Source organism: Balearica regulorum, chromosome 1, assembly GCF_011004875.1.
Source record: "Balearica regulorum gibbericeps isolate bBalReg1 chromosome 1, bBalReg1.pri, whole genome shotgun sequence".
Lineage (NCBI taxonomy): Eukaryota > Metazoa > Chordata > Aves > Gruiformes > Gruidae > Balearica > Balearica regulorum.
Genome location: NC_046184.1, coordinates 162,446,577 through 162,469,339, shown reverse-complemented (window position 1 = coordinate 162,469,339; position 22,763 = coordinate 162,446,577). Strand labels below are relative to the sequence as shown.

Genomic DNA, 22,763 nt, shown 5'->3' with positions numbered 1-22,763 from the left:
CAGGGAAGACAATTATATTAGTTCTGTGGCCAGCCATGAGTTGTTAACACAATCCAATATTTTTAAAGGTTATCCAAAGTCTGTATTATTATGTATATTTTATTAATGACCAAACGTGAAAAACTAGTAAAACTGCTAAGAAAACTCGAGGTGGTGGATAAGTGTATCCAAGTGTTGGGTTTTGGTGCTTTTTAAATCTCTTTTGATATATGACAGTCTTTCTTAACCATAGGCATGCTAAGTTCACCTTTTGGGGCAGTTCATTCTCCCCACACTTTTCTTGACCTGTGTCTTCAATGTGGAGTCTAGTTAGACAACAAGAGGGCCAGCCTTCAATGTCAACACCTACAGCCCCAACCCATATTTGATCAACCATGCTTGTGTTGTTATACTATATGCGTTAGTTACTATGCTGGTTGTAGCCCTCAGTCTTATATCTTGTATCTTATATCCCATATAATCACTCTGTCATTTCTGTTGAAGAAGCAAGGGGAACTGAAACTCTGTCTTGGTAGGTGTATGGAGAATAAATCTTGGTGGAGGTCTATAATGGTTGCTTTGTGTCCACATGGCAAAGTGAAGAGACCACTGAGGTTTTAGATTATATTGCTGACCTTGTAGCATGCGTGTTAAAGATAACCAAACTCAGGCCACAGAACTTCATGTGCAAAGGAGAAGCAGAATGAGACAGAAAATGAGTAAAAAGACCAGATAATCTTGAAGTGCAGGAAATATTTTTGGCACTTCAGAGGACCAGCAACTTCCTTTTTCCCTTCTCTGGTCCTTCAGAGCCTCCCTGTCCTCCCCAAGCTAATCCTCAAGGTGCATGAGAGACTGCCTCCCACATTGCATCATTAGGACTCACCTCAGGAATTTAAAAGCCTGTCATTAGCAGCTTCCTGAAACAGTGGATAAAAAAATAAAATAAAAATCAATTCAACTGCCAAGGTTAATGCCTTCTTGGACAAGATAGGAAAGAAAAGGAACTAGTTATCTGGATGCTTTTTGTTTCTTTCAGAGAATGATGTAGTTTAAGATAGTGAAAGCACTCACACAGTTTATTTTCCAAGCTTTTTAAACCTGTGTTTAAAATCCTCTTTAATAACAACTGCTACAATTATGTGTTATTGTAATGAATTGTTGTCATTCTGTAGCTCAATCGAGGATAGATATATCATTTGAGGGGCAGCAATTTGTCATCAAATCCATGTTTATTCATTTGTTTGTTTATTTTCTTAAATTATGGATTTAGCATTTTAAGAAATCCGTATTTGTTTTTAGTTGTTGATGATGTTATTTGAGCAGCCAAAGTTTTATCATCGGACGCATGAGCCTCAGGTGATGTGTTCCTTAAGCACAAGCTTACTGGTAATGTGCATGTTGGCTCAGCAGAACTTTTTCCAGCCTTTGCTCAAATGCCTGTGGCCAAACAAAAAACTGGTGTCAGAATGTTGTGCTAACAAGAAGCATTGCCAAATGAGAAAATATTAATTCTTTTACTTTATATGCAGATATGAGAGAAGAAGCAATTACCCCTGCTTTAATTGTTTCATAGATGAGTACAATTATGATGTTATTCATTCTGTTTGCAGACTGAATGTAAAAAATAACAGCTACATCATATAGTCAGAGATTTCATTTTAAAGTAAAACTTACCAATGTTAGATATATTAAAGCAATAAACCAAGAGATTAAACTTTCATAAACAGTAAGAGCTCATTGTTTTGTAAATGGATGTATAATAACATCTTTGTAGCTCAAATGAAACCATAAAACTGACTGGGCGCTTTAGTCTTTCTGCAAACTTTTGATTTATCTTTTTAATCACTTGTTAGCTTTTTTTATGGCAATTAAACATTGAAAATGGGTTCCAGTCTTCTTGCCGCATTACTCTTCTCTTATTGAACCGCTGTCATTTCTTTATGATGAGAAGCAATTTAGAGGTGCAAAAAAACAATTAAAGTGTATGTGGATTCTGGTGCTACAGGTGTTTGTTACTAATGAATGAAGTGATAGCTGTTGTTGGCATGTGAGATTTATCTTTCTTTGTGACTTGTGCAGCAGAGAGAGGATGGGATACCTTTGAAAAGCTGGTATAAACAGTCCACAATCACAGAAAGTCTTAGCTACAGTTTGTATCCGATCCGTAATACCAGAGTTAATGTTAGGAAAAGGTTAACTAGACTGATTAACTAGATTGCAATTTTGAAGCTTGCTGTAGCTACAAATTAAAAAAAAAAATGTATTACAACAGATGTTATGGTCCATCCATGACAGGTACCTTCTAATGTTCCAAATATTTTTTTTAAAAAAAAGCCCACCTAATACTTAGATAGACATCATTAAGAAAATGCAACATAATGAATGATAAATACCAGAACTGCTCTAAAAGAATTAAACACTCTATAAAACTGCTCACACATGTACTGTAACAGGCATTGATAGCAGTAGCTATACCTAAGACTGGGAAGCAGTTTCTGGAAATCCCCAATTATTTCCAAGTTCTCCAGATAAGTGTTATGACTGACCATCTTTTTTTTTTTTTTTTTTTTTTTTTTTTTTTTGAGAAAGAGAGAGACTGTTCATGCCTAACAAAGGTTACTAGGATCCCCTCTGCCCCCCTCTGTCATGTTATTGCTTCAGGGCTAACAGGACTAAAGAGCGCTAAGAACATATTTTGTCATTGAACAAATCTGTTGACTCAAACTGCCATTTCTTATGTGGCGGCTTCTGAGAGCTGAACAGCACCCTCGAGAAAACTACTCTCTGGAAGAAAAGAAATAACAACAGCAGAATTTCACTTCTCATTTCCCGTTGCAGTCCAGCAACTTGGAAATATTATCCATCTCTGTACTCAGTCCACAATGAGGAGAGGATTGTAACCTGGGAATGTTTCAGTGCTGATAGGATCCCGTCTTTCATATTTTTAAATGCTAAATGCCCTCAGCGACTTTTTGTTTCTTCCTTTGCTTTTAATTTCCAACATCCTGACTTCATATATTTATTAAAGCATTATTGAATTTCACATTCATGTATTTAAAATGCATTATTTTAGTCTATCACATCAATTACTATCTGCATCCATTAATGATTTTTTTGTGCCAAATATAATCAGCGTGGCTCTCCAAATAAGCCCAACCTAAAAATAAACTAAAGAATTAACATCTAGATATCACGGAAGAAGGCAGTAAATCCTGAAACAGCATCAGCTTTGAATGCTGCCTTTTTAGATGACTTGCCATCCACGGCTCGCGTCAGTCAGTCTGTGTGTTGCCAGGGTATCCCTACAGTATGGTATTCGTTTACATACTTTGAGTTGTGTGTTGTTTATCTAAAATGGAATGAACAAAGGAGAATGTCAGGGCTGAGCCTGAGATTTTTTGCTTTCATTTGTTTAAGCCACAGACACTATTTGCATGTAGCTTTTGTGGTATAATTGTTTGGGTTTAGTTCTGCTGACATTGTGGTGGGTTAGCAGTGCAGATAATAACAGATGACAGTTCCTTTTGTGGAAGTTAAGAACTAGCTGATTAATTGTTATTATGTTACACTCTAGAGGAAACCTTGTAATTAAACCACAAAAAGCCACATTAACATAATGTTAAGGGTCTGACTTAATCCCATGAAAGCAAGAAAATTCGAAGTTAACGATGAAGAGCGTAATGTTACGTGGTTTAGGCCAAGTGCTGTTCTTTGGAAAAGAGCTTAGTCTGACTATTGTGGTTGTTTCTGTGTGTGATTAGGGCAGCTGCATTTAAATCAAATTAAGTCCTTTGACTTTTCTTTGTGTGTGCTTGCAGATCAGGCTTTATAAAAAAGATTATTGAGTGCTCAGCTCAGCAGTTATATGTGGAGCTAGGTCTGATGCTAGGTTTCATGCTTCCAGGTACCTAGTCCTGGCTTTAAACCAGACGATGAGCTCCTCAGTATTTCTTTTATTTGAAAGTATATTTCCTGAAAGCCTACCAGACTGCTAATGGTACATTTCCATGGCATATTTTGATTTGCAGTAGAACACTATTTTTTATTTACTTGTATAATTTAGAAGAGGCATCTGGTTTATTTGAAGGAATGCTTTTCTAGAAGTTAAAATCTTCCAAGTTTTAATACAAACTCTGCTCTGGAGACAATTTTAAATTATTTCTGTGGTCACACTTCCCTGTCTTGCTTCATGTGTCTTTAGCTGTTTTATCTCACCCGTATCTACTGACTGAAAATCTCAATTCTGTAGAAAAGTCTGTGCAGACTTGCTATAGGGATGAAACGTGCCCCTAAATTTTGTGTAGTTAAACGTTTGAGGTAAGTCAGTGATTAGCCTGTCATGCTGATCACAGTGAGTGCTTCCTCATCTCTTCTGCCTCCATCCCAGTCCTTGACTCTCGGAGAGTGACAGCATCTGCCCACAGCCTGGGTTCGTAGTTGTCATACCCTTCTCCGTGGCAGCTGATTGGGAGCTTTGATACTCCCCTTTTGTGTGAACAATTTAGGTAACACAGACCTTAATTCTCTATTCTCTAGCCTGTATGATCCCGTGGCAATTTTATAGCCCATTTTGCATCTATCACGGGTAGAAAATTACACATAGGTTGATAGAGTTGGCAGTGAAGTGGCAAAGACAGATGATTATCTGAAAATTTCACATCCTCTAACAAAAAGACTTAACTCCTCAGGTATGGGCATCCTCCCACCTTGTATGCCTAAAGATTACTTTCACATATATTTACAGAAAATTAATGTCCAATGATTAGTCCAATGAAACCAGAGAAAGAAACACGTAAGTGCACGAGTTCCTGAATCGATCACAAGATACATGTGTAGTGAGTTACTGCTTGGCATTTTTAAAAACATGTACCATAAAATTAGTTTCAAGAGCTTCTTCCTATAAAAGACAATAATGGCAACAAAACTTCATGAAAGCAGAAACGGTTTTTGAAATATTAAGAACTCACTCAATTATGAAATGTAAACAATGTACATGGACTCCAGAGATTGCAATTACAGGAACAGACTATTTTGCAAGATGTCACAGCTAAAACATTCAAAATGAGAATACATATTTCATGTAGTTCTAAGGCTTTACAAACTGTAAAAAACCCTCTAACTTTATTTTCCAGTTTCCAGATTTCAGACTTAGTCCATTACACATTTTAGATGCATATTCCATCAAATCTGTCCTCCTTAGTTATCATGCGAACTCATCAACCACTGAATTTTAAATATGATGTAGTCATCCTTGTTTTGGGAAGCTAAAAGAATGCAATCTTGCCTCCAAAAGGTTTGCTATTCTAAACTCTCACCCCTATAAATATGCAAGAAGCAACTTCTGTAGAAGAAAGACAGGATTTAATATTTTTGAGCTTTTTTTTTTTTTTTTTTTTTTTTTTAACTTCTAGAGCATACTCTTTTTCAGTGCTGTCCTGGATCTGAGCATACAACATCCCTCTGACTTTTCCTGAGCTTTCCTGCCTTCTTTTATGTGTGCCTCTGAAGTGCTTCATCTGCTTTTCATCCCCTTCCTCCCTCTCTCTCCTGGAGAGGAGTCCAGCTGCTAGCATCCTCACGCACACACAAGCCAGCCCCCAGCCTCCTGGCCAACGCATGGAAGTGCTGTAGTCTGCGTGCAATTGATACACCTGCAGCTTTAGCTGTCTGGTTTATATGGGCCTTTTAATTATTTTTATCCTTCTCCTAAATGAAGGCCAAATACTATACTTACTGGCTTCAATAATATTTGTTCTCTAAGCAGACTAGTTTTAATAATTTAATTTTGCTTTATTAAACCACAGAGCTAGGTCAATTGGTATTTTTTTAATAGGTACAAGCTACAACCTTAGAAGTTGCAGGAGATTTTACCTGTTTTATCCACACAGGGTTCTAATTGATGTATGTAGCACCGAACACTGAAACTGTCATCTAGAGGAATCTTCTTTCAGCAGCTGTAAGAGCCTTATCTTCATGCCTGTGGATACCTGCCTTAAATATTTGATTTGTAAACACTTTTGCATAGTTGTGCTTGACAAGCACGATAAAAATGGTCGCTCATGAGCTACAAATCTCTTAACTTGCAGCTATTGCATATATTGCACAGCTGGCTGTCATGATGCTAGCAAGATTTTTGCTCCATGATCAAACAGGAGTTTAAAATTCAAAGCGTTCAAGATGCTTATCATCATTGTCATTTCTATGCCGTCCGGAAAATGATAAGAAAAACTTTTCCACCATCCGAGCCCCACCCACCTAAGATGCACTTTTAGCAAAGTTGCTAGCTCCACGCTGAATGAGTACCTTGCTATTTTCGCTGAAGCTAGACCCTTGCCGAACTCTGCCTGTTGGGGCCCACTTAATTTGAAATAGTTGGAGCACTGCACAGAAGCCAGACGCAGAAGGACACAAAAACTACATTGGCAAATGATCTGTCAAGTGACCCATGAACAAAATCGAGATTGAGTTGCCCTTTGAAATAAACCTATTTGAATTTTATTATCTCTAGAGCACCTTGTGTCTCTAATCTTGTGAAAGGTTAGTATTCCATCCATCAGAGCAAGATTAGAGCTCTAGTTGATGCCTGTGCTTGATGATAACTGAATGCAGCAGTTGGGGCTGGAGGAAGGAGATTCTTTACCATCAGCAGTTCAAAGAAAGATTGGGTAAACAGACGCTCAGGGAAGCAGGTTCGCAATATAGACCACATATATTCCAGGTCAGGATAGCAGAAATCAAAGGAGCAGAACATCAGCGAAGATTTAAACCTTTTAACAATAATCCAAGCAAAGCAAAGTTACCTTATTCCCATCATTTTATTTTGTGTCGCAGATAAGCAGACCCAAATGGCTGCTGCCTACTGAAATGCTAATCACTTCCTTAGTGTATCCATCAAGAAAAAGCTAAGACTGAAGGAATAAATGAGAAAATAATACAAGAAAAAATCCAGGACTCATGACCAGGTTAATGTCCACCTGATATGCACAGACAGAAGTGAAGAATGCAAATTCTGTGATGTTAAAAAATAATGCTCTGATTTCATTAATTCAGAAGTTTTCCCTCTCTTACCTCAGGTAAAAATAATTTCTCTCTTACCTGACATTTTGAAAAAAGCCTTAGTGAACAGGCATCGTTCTTCCATGTCCTTGTTTGCCCGAACTTTCTAAATTTTATATTATGCTCTGAATTATATATATGATTAAGTTAATAACAGTGCTGACCTTACATCTCGTTTTAAAAACAGAAAGATGATTTAGTTGTTCATTGTTCTATGGCAATGTCAGCTCCAGCCCTATGCCTTCCTTCAAGAATATAGGAGTAATCCAAAGGATTAAAATGTGTAGATTTTTCTGATCTATTAGTTCCTCCTGGTGGGTCTGGATTTGTGCCTCTGGCTTTTCTGTCCGTCCAGAGCAGACCATGTATTTATGATCTCACATTTGGCTTTGAAGGATAACAAGAGGCCCTTCAGACCTGCTGCCAATGTATCAGCCAGCAGCAAAATAACATGAGACTAAATTTTTTATTTACTGTCAAACTTCATAACATCACAAAGTAAAAAGAAATAGAGGGTAGGTCTGAGGTTTTCCAGAGGCAGAGGTATGTTAAAGCAGTAGAAATGGTTGTATGCAAGATAGGAACCCATTTAGTTCTTAGGTAGTACCCACAGTGTAGTCAGAAAATTAAAAGAAAACACAACAACAAACAATGCCAAAATAAATTTCAATTTGTAATAGATTATACTGACGTTCAGAGTATAAGAAATCAGATTAAATCAGAGCCTGTGACAGAATGTACAAACTTTGATGGCTTCTCAGTAATGATGTTTAGAAGAGGCCAATTTTAAAGCAAAACCACGTAGCAACAACAAGAAAATCCAGAGTACAACTGTACAACTCTTGATTCCAGAGACAAAAGCTGCTGTTTCTGTGCAATCAACAAAAAAGATTTTTCAGTACCCCCTACAGTTACCTCTTCAGCTACTTAACTATTTTTTACTGTATTAAGGGACTAACACTATAAACTATACATGGGTATGTAACACTAATTAAAGTGCTTAATGACTAAATACATATTAGGTAGGCTGTACAGCACCTATTGCAATTATTGTGACATTAAACATGAAAATTTCAACTGAAATTATTATACATACACATATGATAGGCAAGTCTGAGTGAACATGTGGTATTTACAAGAGAGGAACATACGACTAATAAAATAATGCTTCTTCAGTGAAAGTGGAGAATATTTTCTAGATAATGGGTCGAATAAGCAATATAATTTAATGCTGAACCCTCATATAAAAGTCACTTACTAGAAACACATTTCTAATTATATGGTTTGTAAATGTGGAAGCGCTTAAAGTATAAGGCCATCTAGGCTACATAAAATTATAATGTACTTATGAAGTTTCTTATTATGAAAAAGGAGCAGTGTAATTATGGTCACCTGATATGTAACATACCTAATGTTTCCATTTTTCAGAACTTATCACTGTTTTAGTGTGAGTTTGAAAAATCTTCTCACAATTATTTAGGTCCTTATTCAAGGAAGTACGTTGTCTCGATTGAAACCCAGAGACTGTGTTTTTTCCTGTGTCCTTTACAAAGAAATCCCTATTCTTTTTCTAGCCGTACTGAGATATCTGGCCCTTATTGTGCTATATGGCTGAAAGTTTCTCCCAAATGACTAAGTTTATCTACATTTGGAAAAAAATAAATAAAGAAGTTATTGGATAAAAAGTTTACAATAATATCTTAAAATAAGTATTCATTTTACTTGCCTATCTCACCAGAGTGCTAAAAACTTTAGTCTTTCAGATAATGCAGTAGTGGAAGCCCTAAAATCACCTTATGAAGTAATAATACATATACTCATATGTGTATTAAATAAAATACTAGCAGTGATCTAGTGAGGTTGATACGAAGAGACAGACTCCTGCGGGATATGAAGGGGAGCCTCCATTTCAGAGCCAAAGCCAGACTTCTGAGCTAAAGCCTTCTTTCTCTCCTTGTGGAGAACATCAAGGCGGAGCTGGAGCAAGGCTTCATGCTGAGGTTCCTCAGTCGGGTATCTGGAGTGAGGTGACGTGTGGCCTGGACTGCAGGTCCTCCTGCGCTTGACAAGATACACAGTTTTCAGGACCCTTGTTCTGCCCATGTGTTCACAGGAGATGGTTTTAGCAGCATTGAGAGACTGTATCTGAGGAACCTCTGGAAAACTGAAGTTTAATGCTCTTATCACTTTCTTCCTTTTATTCATTTGCCATTTCCCTGTTTTTCTGTCTTCTCTCCAACTATTCTTGTCCTCTCTGGCTTTTGCTTTCCTGTTTCACCTGTATTGCCTCGTTTCCTCTTGCTTATCCTCCCATATTTGAATGTTTTTGCAGTAGTATAGTGCAAGAAAACAAATATAAGGCCTCCAGTCAGCCTGGATCACCCTGGACCCTTCACCGCCTGCTGCTCAGTAGAACTGATCAGCTTTTCAGCTTGTTCCTCAAACCCCATCTCAGAAGGCTGTCACTCTTCATCTGGCAAGATTTACATGAGAAGAACAGTTAGTCTGAGTGTCAGCTCAAGCATGACACAGCGTTAATATTATGGCCAAAAAAAATTTGAGAAATACCAGAATATTACACAAGGAAATAGTGTCTAGCACTAATTCTAGGCATTGAATGGAAAGACTTTGCCACCAAAAGTGACCCAGAATCTCCACTCCACTAGGCTCAGAAGGAAGCATTGTATACCAATGAGTAAAACATGGCCTATGCCTACGTTCCCCCATCAAGCTGTCGGATAAAAAACGTGTACTGTGAGGAATTACATCTGGCTGAGAGAGGCATGAAGATTGTGTAGTAGACAATTGGGTCTCTAGATTGCAGAGAAGATGGAAGAAGCAGTAAATGGCCGAAGGCCTGGAAGTCCAGTGACTTCTGCACAAAAAAAACCCCAACAAAGAGACAAGCAAAAAACCAGTACCAAAATTCAGAAATAGGTTCTAGATCTAGCTCCTACTGAGCCACAGGACTTCATTTCATCGCAGGACCATAGGTAGGAGTCAAAGCTATTGTTTGTTTGCTTAGAGAGTCAACACCTTGTAGGTTCATTGAAATATTCCTGTCAATATGTTCAATAGATTCAGCAACTAATCGGCAGACCAGCATAGAAGCACAAAACTTTGGTATCACTGCATGGCATATCCATTTAGATGGAAAGATCGTATGCAAAGTGGCAGCTAATAAATGGGAACAATTCCCAAAATAAATTTGTCAAAGGAGTTATAAGACCACTCCTGTGTAGTTCAATCTAAGAAAAAGTAGATTATACTAACCCTAAATACATACCAGTCTTGCAAAGATAGTTTTTCAGTTCATTGTACCGTATCTTACATCTAAGTTTCCTTCTGACTGGAAAACTTTCCCAGTAGACACACTCTTAGGAGAAAAAAAGGTTTCTGTTGTGAAGGTAGGTCAGATAAAAATCAATCATGCAGCATCTTGATCCAGTGAACTGGTGTCTGCAGATGAAGATTTGTGTTGACTTTAAAGCTATTCAAATACAAACTTTGTTTTTTAATCCCTTATCTTTGAAACATCCAGGTAGGAAAGTTTATTGACTTCACAAAGCCCCGTAGGGGACCCAAGGTCTTTCCACCAGCACATGAATGCAGATCCAGGATCTGAAAGACTGTTTTCCTCAAAAATAATAGATCTTTTCCTACATTTGTAGCTTCTTTGAAGCTAACTGTATTATCCTTAACCTTAATCCTTAACCTTATCCTTAATCTATGATTTTATGCATTGACTTGTTTTAAGTCACTGATTGCTCAAATCTGATCTCTAGGACCATTGTTGCTCCTTAACTTTCCCTCTATTACCTTAGAAAACAAATTTCATCCCTCTAACAAACTGAGAACATTTAAGTGGATTTCCTGACATTTAAGTTAACTTAGTTTGATGTCACAAAACAAAAAGAAAGTTTGCTGCTTTAGTGAAGCTTGATCGTGTAGCTCAATTTACAAGCAAGAAATTCAATCATACCTCTGTATTATTACAGTAACAAATAGTACTGAACGCAGTGTCCAAATAGTCAAGAAACAACTGGGAAACCAGTCTGGATTTAATACTGCTTGGCCTTAATAGTGCATGGGGTTGCTTTGAGTGTGCATGTAGGAAAATTGGATAAGCTCAAAAATAAGTAAATTATCTTGGAGGTAGTTTTATCTTTTTTGTTAGTGGTGTTAAACCTTAACAGAAGTTATTAGCTGCATTCAGAGGTGTCTGAAAAAAAACATCAACATGACTTCATTACCTCTTAAACTGCAAACTTATAAGCAAAATTGATTTTATGTATATAATAATTTCAATGGGAAGTCAAACTTCAAACTGCTCTTACAGCAGGCTTCTGCCAGTTAGCTCAAATAGAAGTCTTTTCAATTATTACAGTATTATCTGTCTCAGGTCTCACATCTTAGAGGTTTTTTTGATGCAATACACTGATTTCTTTACAAATACTAAAATGAGATTGTTTCAAAGAGAGAGGAGGGTGAAATGAGATGGAACAGAAAGCTGTAATGGATTTACAGCAGTTACATTATATAAATACTACTGCAAATATTTCTTAGATCTCTGCACTTGCAAGTGTGACAGGAAAGTAGCTGCAGTTCTAATTTTAAACATATTGTGATGCATCCGGCCTGAGCTATTTGATACCCATCTTTCCACACTGGGATTCAGGGACTGCACTTCACGGGACGGTTGTGACCTAGTAGATGCTCCAGAAAACACCCCCTTCTTGAAGCTGAATAGTGCAGAAGAACTGGTTTTCAAACTCCTCAATGACAGCTCTTCACAGTAGTCTATTTAGTTTAAAATGTGAGGAAGAAACAAAAAAAAAGACACTATTCTAAAACAGAAGAAGAAGGTCTCTTCAATCCCATACGTGCATAAGTCCAGGTTGAGGTTTCTGCCTCTGAAGCCCAGTTCCAAAGTGTTGCTGCTGTCAGGTTGTGGTTAATCACCACATTGTAAGTAAAAGTCAATGAAGATTTCAGTGTTTTCCTCTGGCCAGCCAGAGCCTCCTTTCAGACGAATGACTCCTGCCCTTAGTCAATTCAAGCTGTCTACTCTGAGAATAGACATGAAGGCGTGCAGTGACTTCAGTGCCACGTTCCTCCCCAGCACAACACCTGACCTCTGAACACCGCAGGACTGCATCTAATGATAACAAATACCGCCTCTGGTTGGGGACCTGCTTGTCAAAAAAAAAAAAAAAAAGCCTACTTTTTGTTTTTTCTTCAGGCAGAATATATAAATTAAATCAGTTTTATCTGGCTTGTAGCAAGGCAATTTGTTGTTAATTTTCCCCTATGTCTTATGGTCTACCTTACACTTCCCTGTATTAAAAGACAACAAACTTTTAATATATTTAAAAGATTGTTGTAGATTATAAGCATAGCAAAGAATTTTCATACAAAATGTTAGATGGTAAATCTCCTTAACTATTGAACTGGATATTTAATAGCCTCTAGTGGTGCGTAGGGAAAAACAGAAGAGTCTCTATATTTTAAAACAATTGTTGCACTGAGTCCCATAGTTTATATATTGTTAATATCATTTTCATGAAAGCTTTAAATGTTTTTCAGAAGAAACTGTGGTGAGTCATGAATTTTTCATGAGGTGTTATGCATTTTTATGAACATATGATGTAAAATTCATCATTCTGAAAGTCACAGACACCCACAAAATGCTACATGTCTCTCTTTGGTCATGGATATTCATGACAGTACTATTGCTCTAAGTGTTTAAATGCCCATTCATAAATATTCTGGAATGTCGCCTTCTGATGCCATGTAACATTTTGCTTACGTTTTATGAGTACTTCACTTGGGCATTTTCCACTTGATAATGAAAGTAGAACCTTCAGGGACAGTTATTAGTGTATATATAAATTATGTGTAAAGCTATCTCATTGCTTTGTTTTTATTCCTAGCATTTTCTTTCTTGGTTATTGCTAGAAGTTCAATGAATTCCTTCAGGGGATCTTGGGAATTTCAGGTTTCATATTTATAATCAAGGATACATCATGAGTATAAAGTACCAGATGCAACAGACTATGAATTGAGGTTCTAGAGAGCAGTAAAGATTTCCAAAAGGATGTGTTAATATCTAATTTAATATTTCTTATGTGAAAGTGATGTGTTTCATCTAGTTGCAGGATTGTCTGTATAGAATCAACAGCAGAATAAAGGCTCCCTTTTAGACATACTCAAGTGTTAATAAATGACCTTTTGCAGTGAAGAAACAGTAATTTTGGCATGTGAAGGTTGCACCTGCATCCCCTGAAGTTGATAAAGTTCTCACTGATTTCAGTGTTGCAGAATAAAGTCTTATAGACCTTTACCAATGCATGTAATCAGCTGTGAGCAGATGACAGATCCTTTAACTCTGTATTAATGTTCATTTGTACAATAACTTCTTTGTACATCAGCATTAAATAATGCTTTAAATTCTTTGTCAGATCAGGTTCCCATTGTGATAATGGCATTTGATGTATAAATATCAGCCTAGGGTTTTTTCCATTTGCCTGCACCTGATCTAACCTGTCCAACCCAGCCCATGACAGATGTGTTTGTGTTTCCTCCCCATCCTCATGTCCTTTGTTTTAGCAGAGGACAGTGGTGTTTGCGTTGTCTCCATGCTCCACAGTGATGAGTGGTTAAGGATGGAGCCTCAGTGGTCTCCCCTTCCTCAGGGTCTCCTTTCCATCCTTGCAACAGCCTGACCCATAAGGGGGAAGAAGTCATGGACTCTGGACAGGAGGCAAGGAAAAATACTGCAGTGAATTGTCTTCTAGGATCACATCTTGCAGTAGTCTGAGAAACTGAGACATTAAAGAGGGTAGAGAGACCCTCATCTTTACTCACAACCTTTGAGACTGCACTGGCTTCTAAAATATTTAGTAGCATCCAAAAGATTTCATAATGTCATGATATTTACAGGTATAGGACATTCTAGAAAGGTATCGATATCCATTAACAGCTAAATCATTTTACCCATAGGTGATTTTACCCAAGATATAAGAAGTAAATTACCTATTCAGGAATTTGTGATTATAGGGCACATTTAATTATCTGACTTGTATTTCTTAGCTTTAAATACAATGTGTGTATCTTCAAAATGAGTTAAAAAAGGAGAGCAATTTTCAACAGCCCTCATCACATTGTTGTTCCTAATGGGAGCTGAAATTCATTTCCCAGTTGTGACTGTTGAGTGTTTCTAAAGGTCAAAGCTATAAGGGAATTTTAAAATTAGTTACTCACGCTCACTGAAAAGTAATACCAATGCACTGGTAGCCTTATGCATATGATTTGTTCACTCTTGAATATAAATACAAATGTAATGTCAAAAAATAGGGAAAAAAAATCTGCTGCAAATATTCTCCTTATAGCAATTTTTTCTCAATCAGGAAGTTAAACTGAGTTATTTTTGTTTTGCAAGGTTAGTTATTGTTAGAAGAATGTCTCTGGACACCTAAAAAAAGCAGTTGAAAAAATGAAAAAGCATAGAAACCATAGGGGTTAATTTCACTTGATTTTCCTTGAGATAAATCACAACTTGCACTAATTGAAACCATAGTGGAATATCTTAAAAAAAAAAAAAAGCCTTTGCAAGAATCCTGCAAAAAGATGAAGAGTTCACCAAAACTTTTTTTTTTTTCCGTGAATGACTTCATGAACAAAGACAGACAGAAATAGGACAGTTTGAAAAAAAGATGCTGCCGTAGATGTATGTCATGAATGTAAGTATCTGTACCTAAACAACCCCAAAAGAACCTTTCTGTCCAAAAAGGTAGTCAGCTTACATGAATTCTAATAGCCTTCTTACCATCTGACTTATCAGGGCCGTGAAATTCAAAGATGTGAAATGAAGTTAGGTACCTAAAGTCCACATAGGGTGTAGACGCATGCACATCTTCATATTAAATGGTAGATCACTGGAATTTTTATGTCTAAATCCTCAGAGCTCCTTGAAAATCAATGCCCACAATCAGGAGAACAAGGCTAAAATGGGGAACTGCCTGTATATTTTGGATGGTGTTAGTCAATGATGGATGCAATCAGTATGCCACCCCGAGCGATATTTTCCGTAAAGGCTGATGTAAAATCAGACATATATCCCTGTCCAGAAACTCTGAAGATCTCTGTGCAGCTGTGCTGATTTTTCTCAGGTAGCGGCAAGACTGCATGTCCAGGGTATCAGATGCACCATGGTACAGCGTTCAGATCTCAAGTTCTGCTAAAGAGGAAAGCTGAGCAGAATCTATGGTAATTAAATGAAATCTCTTTTGGGTCTTTTTGGTCTTAAAGCTCATGCATATCTTTTTGATTTTGGGAATCGGACAAGAAACTGTTCTAGCTTTGCATCATGTCCTACAGTCAGATATTGGTTTTGCTTAAATTACAGATCAAAAATAAAATACAAGGGAATTTATCAGGCTAGGAATGATCATAGAACATCAGCTCCAACATAATACAACTTTGTTTATCTAATAATTTCCTCTAGATTGTTGTGATTATATTTTGTTGAAGGCAGTTATTATATCATGTCATGCTGCAATATTATCCCCAGTCCTGATCCACTGATTTATGGTGACAGCTAGTCATCACTTTGGAATTGGGCTAGCTCCCACGTTGAATGCATTATGACACAGGATTACCGATGTTAAAACAGAGTGAGAAAGTCAGCTTTCAGTTGGCAAAGCAGTGTGAGAGCTAACAAGACGCTATTTCTAATCTGAGAGTAGTACCTACCATTCAGTAAAAGACTCTGGCAATGCATTGTGTCCTTTCACTTTGTAACTGAGTTGTCTTACGTCCCGGTTTCAGCTGGGATAGAGCTAATTTTCTTGCTAGCAGTTGGTATAGTGCTGTGTGTTGGATTTAGGATGAGAGTAATGTTGATAACACACTGATGGTTTTAGTTGTTGCCACGCAGTCAAGGACTTTTCAGCTTCTCATACTGGCCTGAAAACAAGAACACGGGAGGCATCCAAGAAGCTGGGAGGGGGCACAGCCGGGACAGCTGACCCAAACTGGCCAAAGGGATATTCCATACCATTTGATGTCATGCTCAATATATAATTGGGAGAGTTTGCCAGGAGGTGGGTGGCTCAGGAATCAGCTGAGTATCAGTTCCAGATGGTGAGCAGTTGTGTTGTGCATCACTTGTTTTGCATATTGTTGTTATTAGTATTATCACCATCTTCCTTTTCTGTCCTATTAAACTGTCTTTATCTCAACCCATGAGTTTTTTCTTTTCCTTTTTGATTCTTTCCCCCATCCCACTGAGGGGCGGGGAGTGAGCGAATGGCTGTGTGGTTGGTTTAGCTGCCTGCCGGGTTAAACCACAACATCTTATCACAGAGAAAATGTTTAATAAAAATTCAGACTTCATTTGCAGAGACTGTTATTATCAGTCTTGCATCCTAAATTCACAAATAATGTTTAAAATAAAAACTAGCTTAAGTGTTATCCATTGACTGGAAACCCACCATTTAAGCCGATATAGAGCATGTAATAGTTTGAAATAGCAATCTTCTCTCTGTCTTTTCAGTAGCTCAGTGTGCCTTAGACCTTATCCTTTTCAACTACCTCATAACCAGAACTGAACAGGCTTCCTGAAACCATTTGGCTAATAAATGAAAGCTGTATAAAAACGTGCTTGCAACATAAGACATACCCAGGACATAATCTGTCATATCAATGAATCGCTACTTAAAATTAGGAAAAATTATTTCCAGCATTAACACTGTTCATGACAGCCTATTTTGGCAGCAAAAATTTTCACAAGATGTATATGTTAAAACACTGTGCAGCTCTGTCTTATATAGATTCTCCTCTCCCACCCTAGTACTGGAGTGTCTTGAAGCACATTAAGCAACATGACTAATGTCTGTCTCATCTTCGTTCTTTTACTTTGAGCTGAAATATTACATTATTTTTCAAAAGCTACCTGCATGTTGATGAAATATCATCTTTGCAATGAATGTCAAATCTTTAAATTACTGTGAAGACGGTGGAAAAATTCAACCTTTGTGGAAGCAAGTACAGTTTCTCTTGATGTAACTGGATAAGTGCCCAGTAATGCTAGGACACAGTTTCTGTGCATAAGCATCTTGATGTATGGGAGATTTGTGAACTATAAAAAGCAAGTGATCCTTCACAGCAGCATTAATTTTGTTCGACAGGAGTTGATTGAGAATTTTTCTAATTAGTACAACAGCGGAGATCTCTTTCTCTCCGGAACTAAAAAGGTATCCAATTTTGTAGCTGTTGCTGCTTTATTACCCTGATCCTGCATAGGGTTACTGATGCAGATAACTCTCTTAAACTAACTGTCTTTTGTATCAAAGCATACAGAAGACTAACGGTCTAACTTTTTAATGGCATAATAACTTACTCTAAGCAATAGCTCTGAAAGACTAGAGACCTATGAGAAGACTAAAAATTAAATAAATGTACTGCTATTTAGAGGACATTAGCTTTCCTACAGAATGCATATGTATGGTGTCACATTTGAACTAGCATGAAATTTAAGCTTGTGGAGTTACTGATAATGTTTGTACTGCAGTATAAATAAAGATTGCAACCAACATGGTCTGCATTGTGCTAGATGCTGTACAAGCACAGCATAAATGTCTCTCCCTCCCTGAAAAGTTTGGTTGGCTTCCAACAAACTGACTGTGAGATTGCTACATCATACCCCCGCACAAAGAAATAATAGGCTAACAATCTCAGACAAGAGGAGCTGTCAGCAAACTTGGTTATATAGCTTTGCTGTGACTGACTTACGCAGCGGCATGATCTTTTAAGATAAATAGTGGGATTCCCAGTATAGCTGTGGACTGGGAGGAGCCAGCACGTGAATTGCTTACAGCAGCCCCCCAGCACACAGAGCCTTGTGGGAGAGAAGTCAAGGGGCTTTGATTCACTGCTTTCGCGATTCTCTTTCCCAGTTGTCGTTCAACCTTAAAACAAATTTTAATTTGAGCCCCAAGTTCTCTGCCATCTTCTTGCCTTCCAGACTGTGTGACTAGAGAGCTAGATGTATTCAGCAGTACACCCAGCATACGTTATTTCTTAGAAGAAGAAATGCTGAATGTATAAAATAGGATGATTCAGATGTCAAGGATACCACCAGGTCAGGGTTACGGGTGAAAAACAGCTTTGTTTTACTTTTCTTTAAAACAGCTTTGTCAGAATTAGTGGATAATTTGGAAGAACAACAGAGAAGACTATGTTGTGAACCTCAAGTTATTCAATTTGGCAACAAAGAATAACAAGGTTTTCTTTTTCGTTGGGGGCGGTGTTTGCTTTTCCCTACATAAACTATTTGGCAAAAGCATATTCTTTTCCAGATGGAATTTATTCCATATGAAAAGCTGTCGTTTTAATGACAGTTTAGACATTGATACTTTTATTAGAGTATATTTTTCCTTTAATAAGTGCTTTGATGTAGCGAGTATGTTCTCAATGTTCTGTGTACACATTTTCATGAGAACCCCTTTGCAGTTATCTGGGAGATCAAAGACTGCAGCTCTGCACAATTTCTGCCAAAAAACAAGAGGCTCTTTTCTTACCGAGTCCTTGTAGACTGGTTCACAATGTTCGGTGCATTCTGCTTTCAGCTGATCACAGTTGCAAATCCTCAAATTTAGAGTAGATTTTTTCTTACATAGTGTTAATTGCCATCCTGCCTTTAGCATTGCAGTGGTTCTGCATTTCTATGAGTCACTGTAGCCGCAGCGGGGCCCTGTGTAAAAGAGTATTCACATCACAGCATTAGCCAAGACTGTAAGAAGTCAGCACGTCCCTGCCGTTAGCACACACAGATGTGTCTATGGGCAATGACCACATATTTAGACTCTGGTATCCTAGAGTTGGCTGCGTGATGAGTCCTGCATCAGTGCAGATAATTTAATTGCAGCAAATATATGTGTTTTGCCAAAGGCATTACCATCTCTGCCTTACTGTCTGCAATACCCCATTTACAGGCCACAGCAGACACTGAACTCTTTTCCAAAGGAGGTTTAAGAAGGTTGACAAGCAGACCCTGTAGGAAGATGGGATCTTCCAAAAAGTAGGAGAAGCTATGCCTGCTTTTGTCAGATGTGTTTATAGAGCTATTGTACATGCTCAGTGAATTTCTTGGGAGAACCTAAGTATCACAAGGCAGTTAAAGGATCTTAACAGAAGAGATGATTACATATTTTGCGTATATCCCATGGGCTCGGTTTCCAGTAAGAATACATTTCAGAAGCCAAAATTTAGAAATATGTTATGGTTTGAGTCTGAGTAGATAAAAGGCGTAGAAGCGGTAAAGTCTGAAATCCTTTCAAAAAAAATGTGAAGTCTTCTGTTCCAAAACCAACAACTGGCTGTGACTAGTGGAGGGTTCTAGTACTGTTCCTCAGCAGAGTAGCAAATTACTGAAAATACTAACATTTTCTTAGTATTACCTAGACACGTAATACTTTTAAGAAGGATTCTGCTCATTTCCACTCAGGTATCTTTCAAGTTCTCTTCATGAATATTTGGAAATAAGTTTTCAGATTTATTTCCATGGTGTTCTTCTACATTGTAAGAACTTCAGCAAAGTGGAACTTATCATCATCTAGCTATTCTTAAATTGTTACATTTTCAGTTAAATCATCATATTAATGACTTTATGTTTAGCATAGAAGTTTTAATATACTGGCTATGGAGGATATTGCAAGGGATGGGATTTCTATGTTTAAATAGCAGATGAAGAAGAACCAGAACTACCCTCACTGAAGTTCTTTTAAATGGGTTTTTGCATGTTCAGTGTTATAGGTTCTACATCTTTCTACCTTGTTGAGGAATTTAGGTTATAGTCTATTTTTCTTTACCTCTGAATAAAGCTATTTCCTATCCAAATAGACGAATTTCACCAGCAAAGCACTACTGTAACAACATATTAGGACAAACTTTACTAATGCTCATTGAGGAATGCAATCAGAAAACCTTTGGTGCCTTACTAATATATCCAGTTAACACCTGCTTGTTTTCCCTGCAGAGTTTTTCCGAGAACTTCTGGAGAATGCAGAAAGATCCTTAAACGACATGTTTGTCCGGACGTACGGCATGCTGTACATGCAGAACTCAGAGGTGTTCCAGGACCTCTTCACAGAGCTGAAGCGGTATTACACAGGAGGCAACGTGAACCTGGAGGAAATGCTGAACGATTTCTGGGCTCGGTTGCTGGAACGGATGTTCCAGCTCATAAACCCCCAGTACCATTTCACTGAGGACTACTTGGAGTGTGTAAGCAAGTATACGGACCAGCTGAAGCCGTTTGGAGATGTACCCAGGAAGCTGAAGGTTCAAGTGACTAGAGCGTTCATTGCTGCACGGACCTTTGTTCAGGGGCTGACAGTAGGCAGAGAGGTTGCAAACAGAGTATCCAAGGTAATCTGAATTCGGGGAGGGAGGGGGTTAAGCTTGAATTTGTTTCAAACTTGCTAGACAACTGAAATCTGATTGTGCTTTTTTTTTTTTTTTTTATATGGGGGGGGGAGGTGTTTGGTTGGTTGTTTTTTATGTCTACTAATATACCCATCCTAAGTTTATAAATAGGGGCAACAGTTGTTTTTAATTCCTGCTGGAGATATTAAGGCAATACTGACTGGAAAGCATTTCTCTTTGCTTAGGACACAATGAAATACCAATATACATCAATGTTATAGCATGGTAGTGATTGTCATTAGTAATTCAAAACTGGCTACATATATAGATGATGATGATTACGATCAGAATTTAAATGTTTCAAGCAAATTTATGCTGCTGTTCATTAGGGCAGTACAGCCCCCACAGCATTCATTCATCATGCAACTGGGTGATGGATTTTGTTAGAAATGTCTAGTCATGTTTTTGATGAGAAAATAGACGAATAGTGACACCTCTGGAGCTTAAGCTTTCCCAAAGGATAGTTTGACTCACATTTATTTTAGTTTTAATTATTTATCTATGCAAATATTTATGATGATTATAAACCTTGAGGGCTTCAGATAATTAAAGCTATGAAAGAAAAAAACACACACAAAAATAACCCATCTGGATACCAGAAATGTGCCTGAATGACTTTCCCTTACACAGTGTTTCAAACTCAGGTATATTTTTCTGAATTGCTGTTCCAACTAGATACTTGTCCTAGCTGTGTCCTGACTATTTTGCAGTCCTAGTCTGTAGTGCATTTGGACCTTAACTATATTCTGAATTCTGAAGTGCTCTAGTGAGATCCGCTATGAAATGCCCAAATACTTACTTCTGGACGGTAAGTGCATGCATGATTTTGATGTTTGCCCCTTGGAATACTTCTTGCATTTACAAGCTTACACCATTCCTCTTCATTAAGAGGCCTGGCTCTCTTGCTTCATTTAAACCACAGCCAGAAGGTGAGGTAGAGGTACAGCTGATACATTGTACAGTAGACTACAATTCAAGCACACAACAAGATGAGACTTCTAAACTTTTCATATCCTGCATGAGGTGATATTTTGCAATTACAAATTCAGAAGCCATGAAGCCAGAGAGGTAATCAACAAATGAGAGCCTGATTTTATGCCTAGGAGACTGCATGGGAGGAAAGGGTCATTTTGCACTTAAAAGTCAGTGAATGAAATACATGATCCTGATTACCAAGCTAGAACCAAGGTCTCTTCCTCCCAAGTGTCTTCCTGGTCTACAGGGTTGCCTTTCCTTTCTTCCTGTCACTGTCAATTCTCACAGTCCTTTCTGAACAGTGGCAGGGCATCGACATGAAATTCCAGCCCTGCTAGTCTGGTTGGGGGCAGATAGAGCTGTTTAGCCTTTGAGTGTGCAGAACACATATATCTGCAGCCCCAGATTTCCTCTGAAGAGTGGTGATGTCCCCGTGGGTCAGGTTTTAAGTGAAATTGCTGAGCTCTGATGTCACTGTTGTCAGTAGGCATTAGGACTTGCTGCATCAACTGGATCAGACTGTAGGGAGTAAGCTGTGTAATTCATGTAATAGATGTGTAATTTGTGAATCCCAAACAGATTAAGGTATGTATTGTCTGCTGAGATGTCACTTTCCCTGTGTATGTACATGAATGTACAGAATGTGCAGGTGTCTCCCCTCTCACATACCCATGAAATATTTTCTTCTCACCTGCTGGGTTTTGGGTGCATAAGCCCTTTCAAGAACAGGGCTTATCACAAGATCACAAAGTGATCCTGTGATCCTATGATCCTATAATGAGAACTACTAGCTCGGTAATTGTAAAGTGAGTCTTTTTGTAGTGTCACTTGAAGATGATAACGATAGCTCAATAATGCTTCTGCTTTTTTTTTTTTTTTAACATAAAAGCAACACTTTAAAACCTTTAAAAGTGCTTGGTGGTTGGTGCAAGATACAGTACAGGTTCTTTGCTTTATATGTACATAAATAGTGATACTCTATTAGACTACATCTAGAATACTGTTTTGGGCCCTTCCCATACAAGAAAGACACTGACAAACTGAAGCAAGTAGAGTGGAGGTCACTAGCATGGTCAGGACTGGAGTACTTGCCCTGTGAGGAGAGGCTGTGGGACTGGGGCTTGTTCAGCCTGGAGAAGAGGTGACTTCAGGGGCACCCTAGCAGCAGCTCTTGATGCCTGCAGGGAGGTCATCAAAGGGATGCAGCAAAGCTCTTCACAGTGGGGCATGGTGGGATGTGATGGGCATGAGTTGAAACAAGG

General features: G+C 38.0%; 1 protein-coding gene across 1 annotated transcript in view; it reads left to right on the top strand.

Annotated features, from left to right (window-relative positions):
* Nucleotides 1-22,763, top strand: part of GPC6 (glypican 6) — a 788,777-nt gene that overhangs the window by 405,813 nt on the left and 360,201 nt on the right. The window contains exon 3 of the mRNA XM_075741476.1: nucleotides 20,078-20,469. Within this exon, the coding sequence (XP_075597591.1) occupies nucleotides 20,078-20,469 (392 nt within the window). The remainder of the gene's footprint in view (nucleotides 1-20,077; nucleotides 20,470-22,763) is intronic.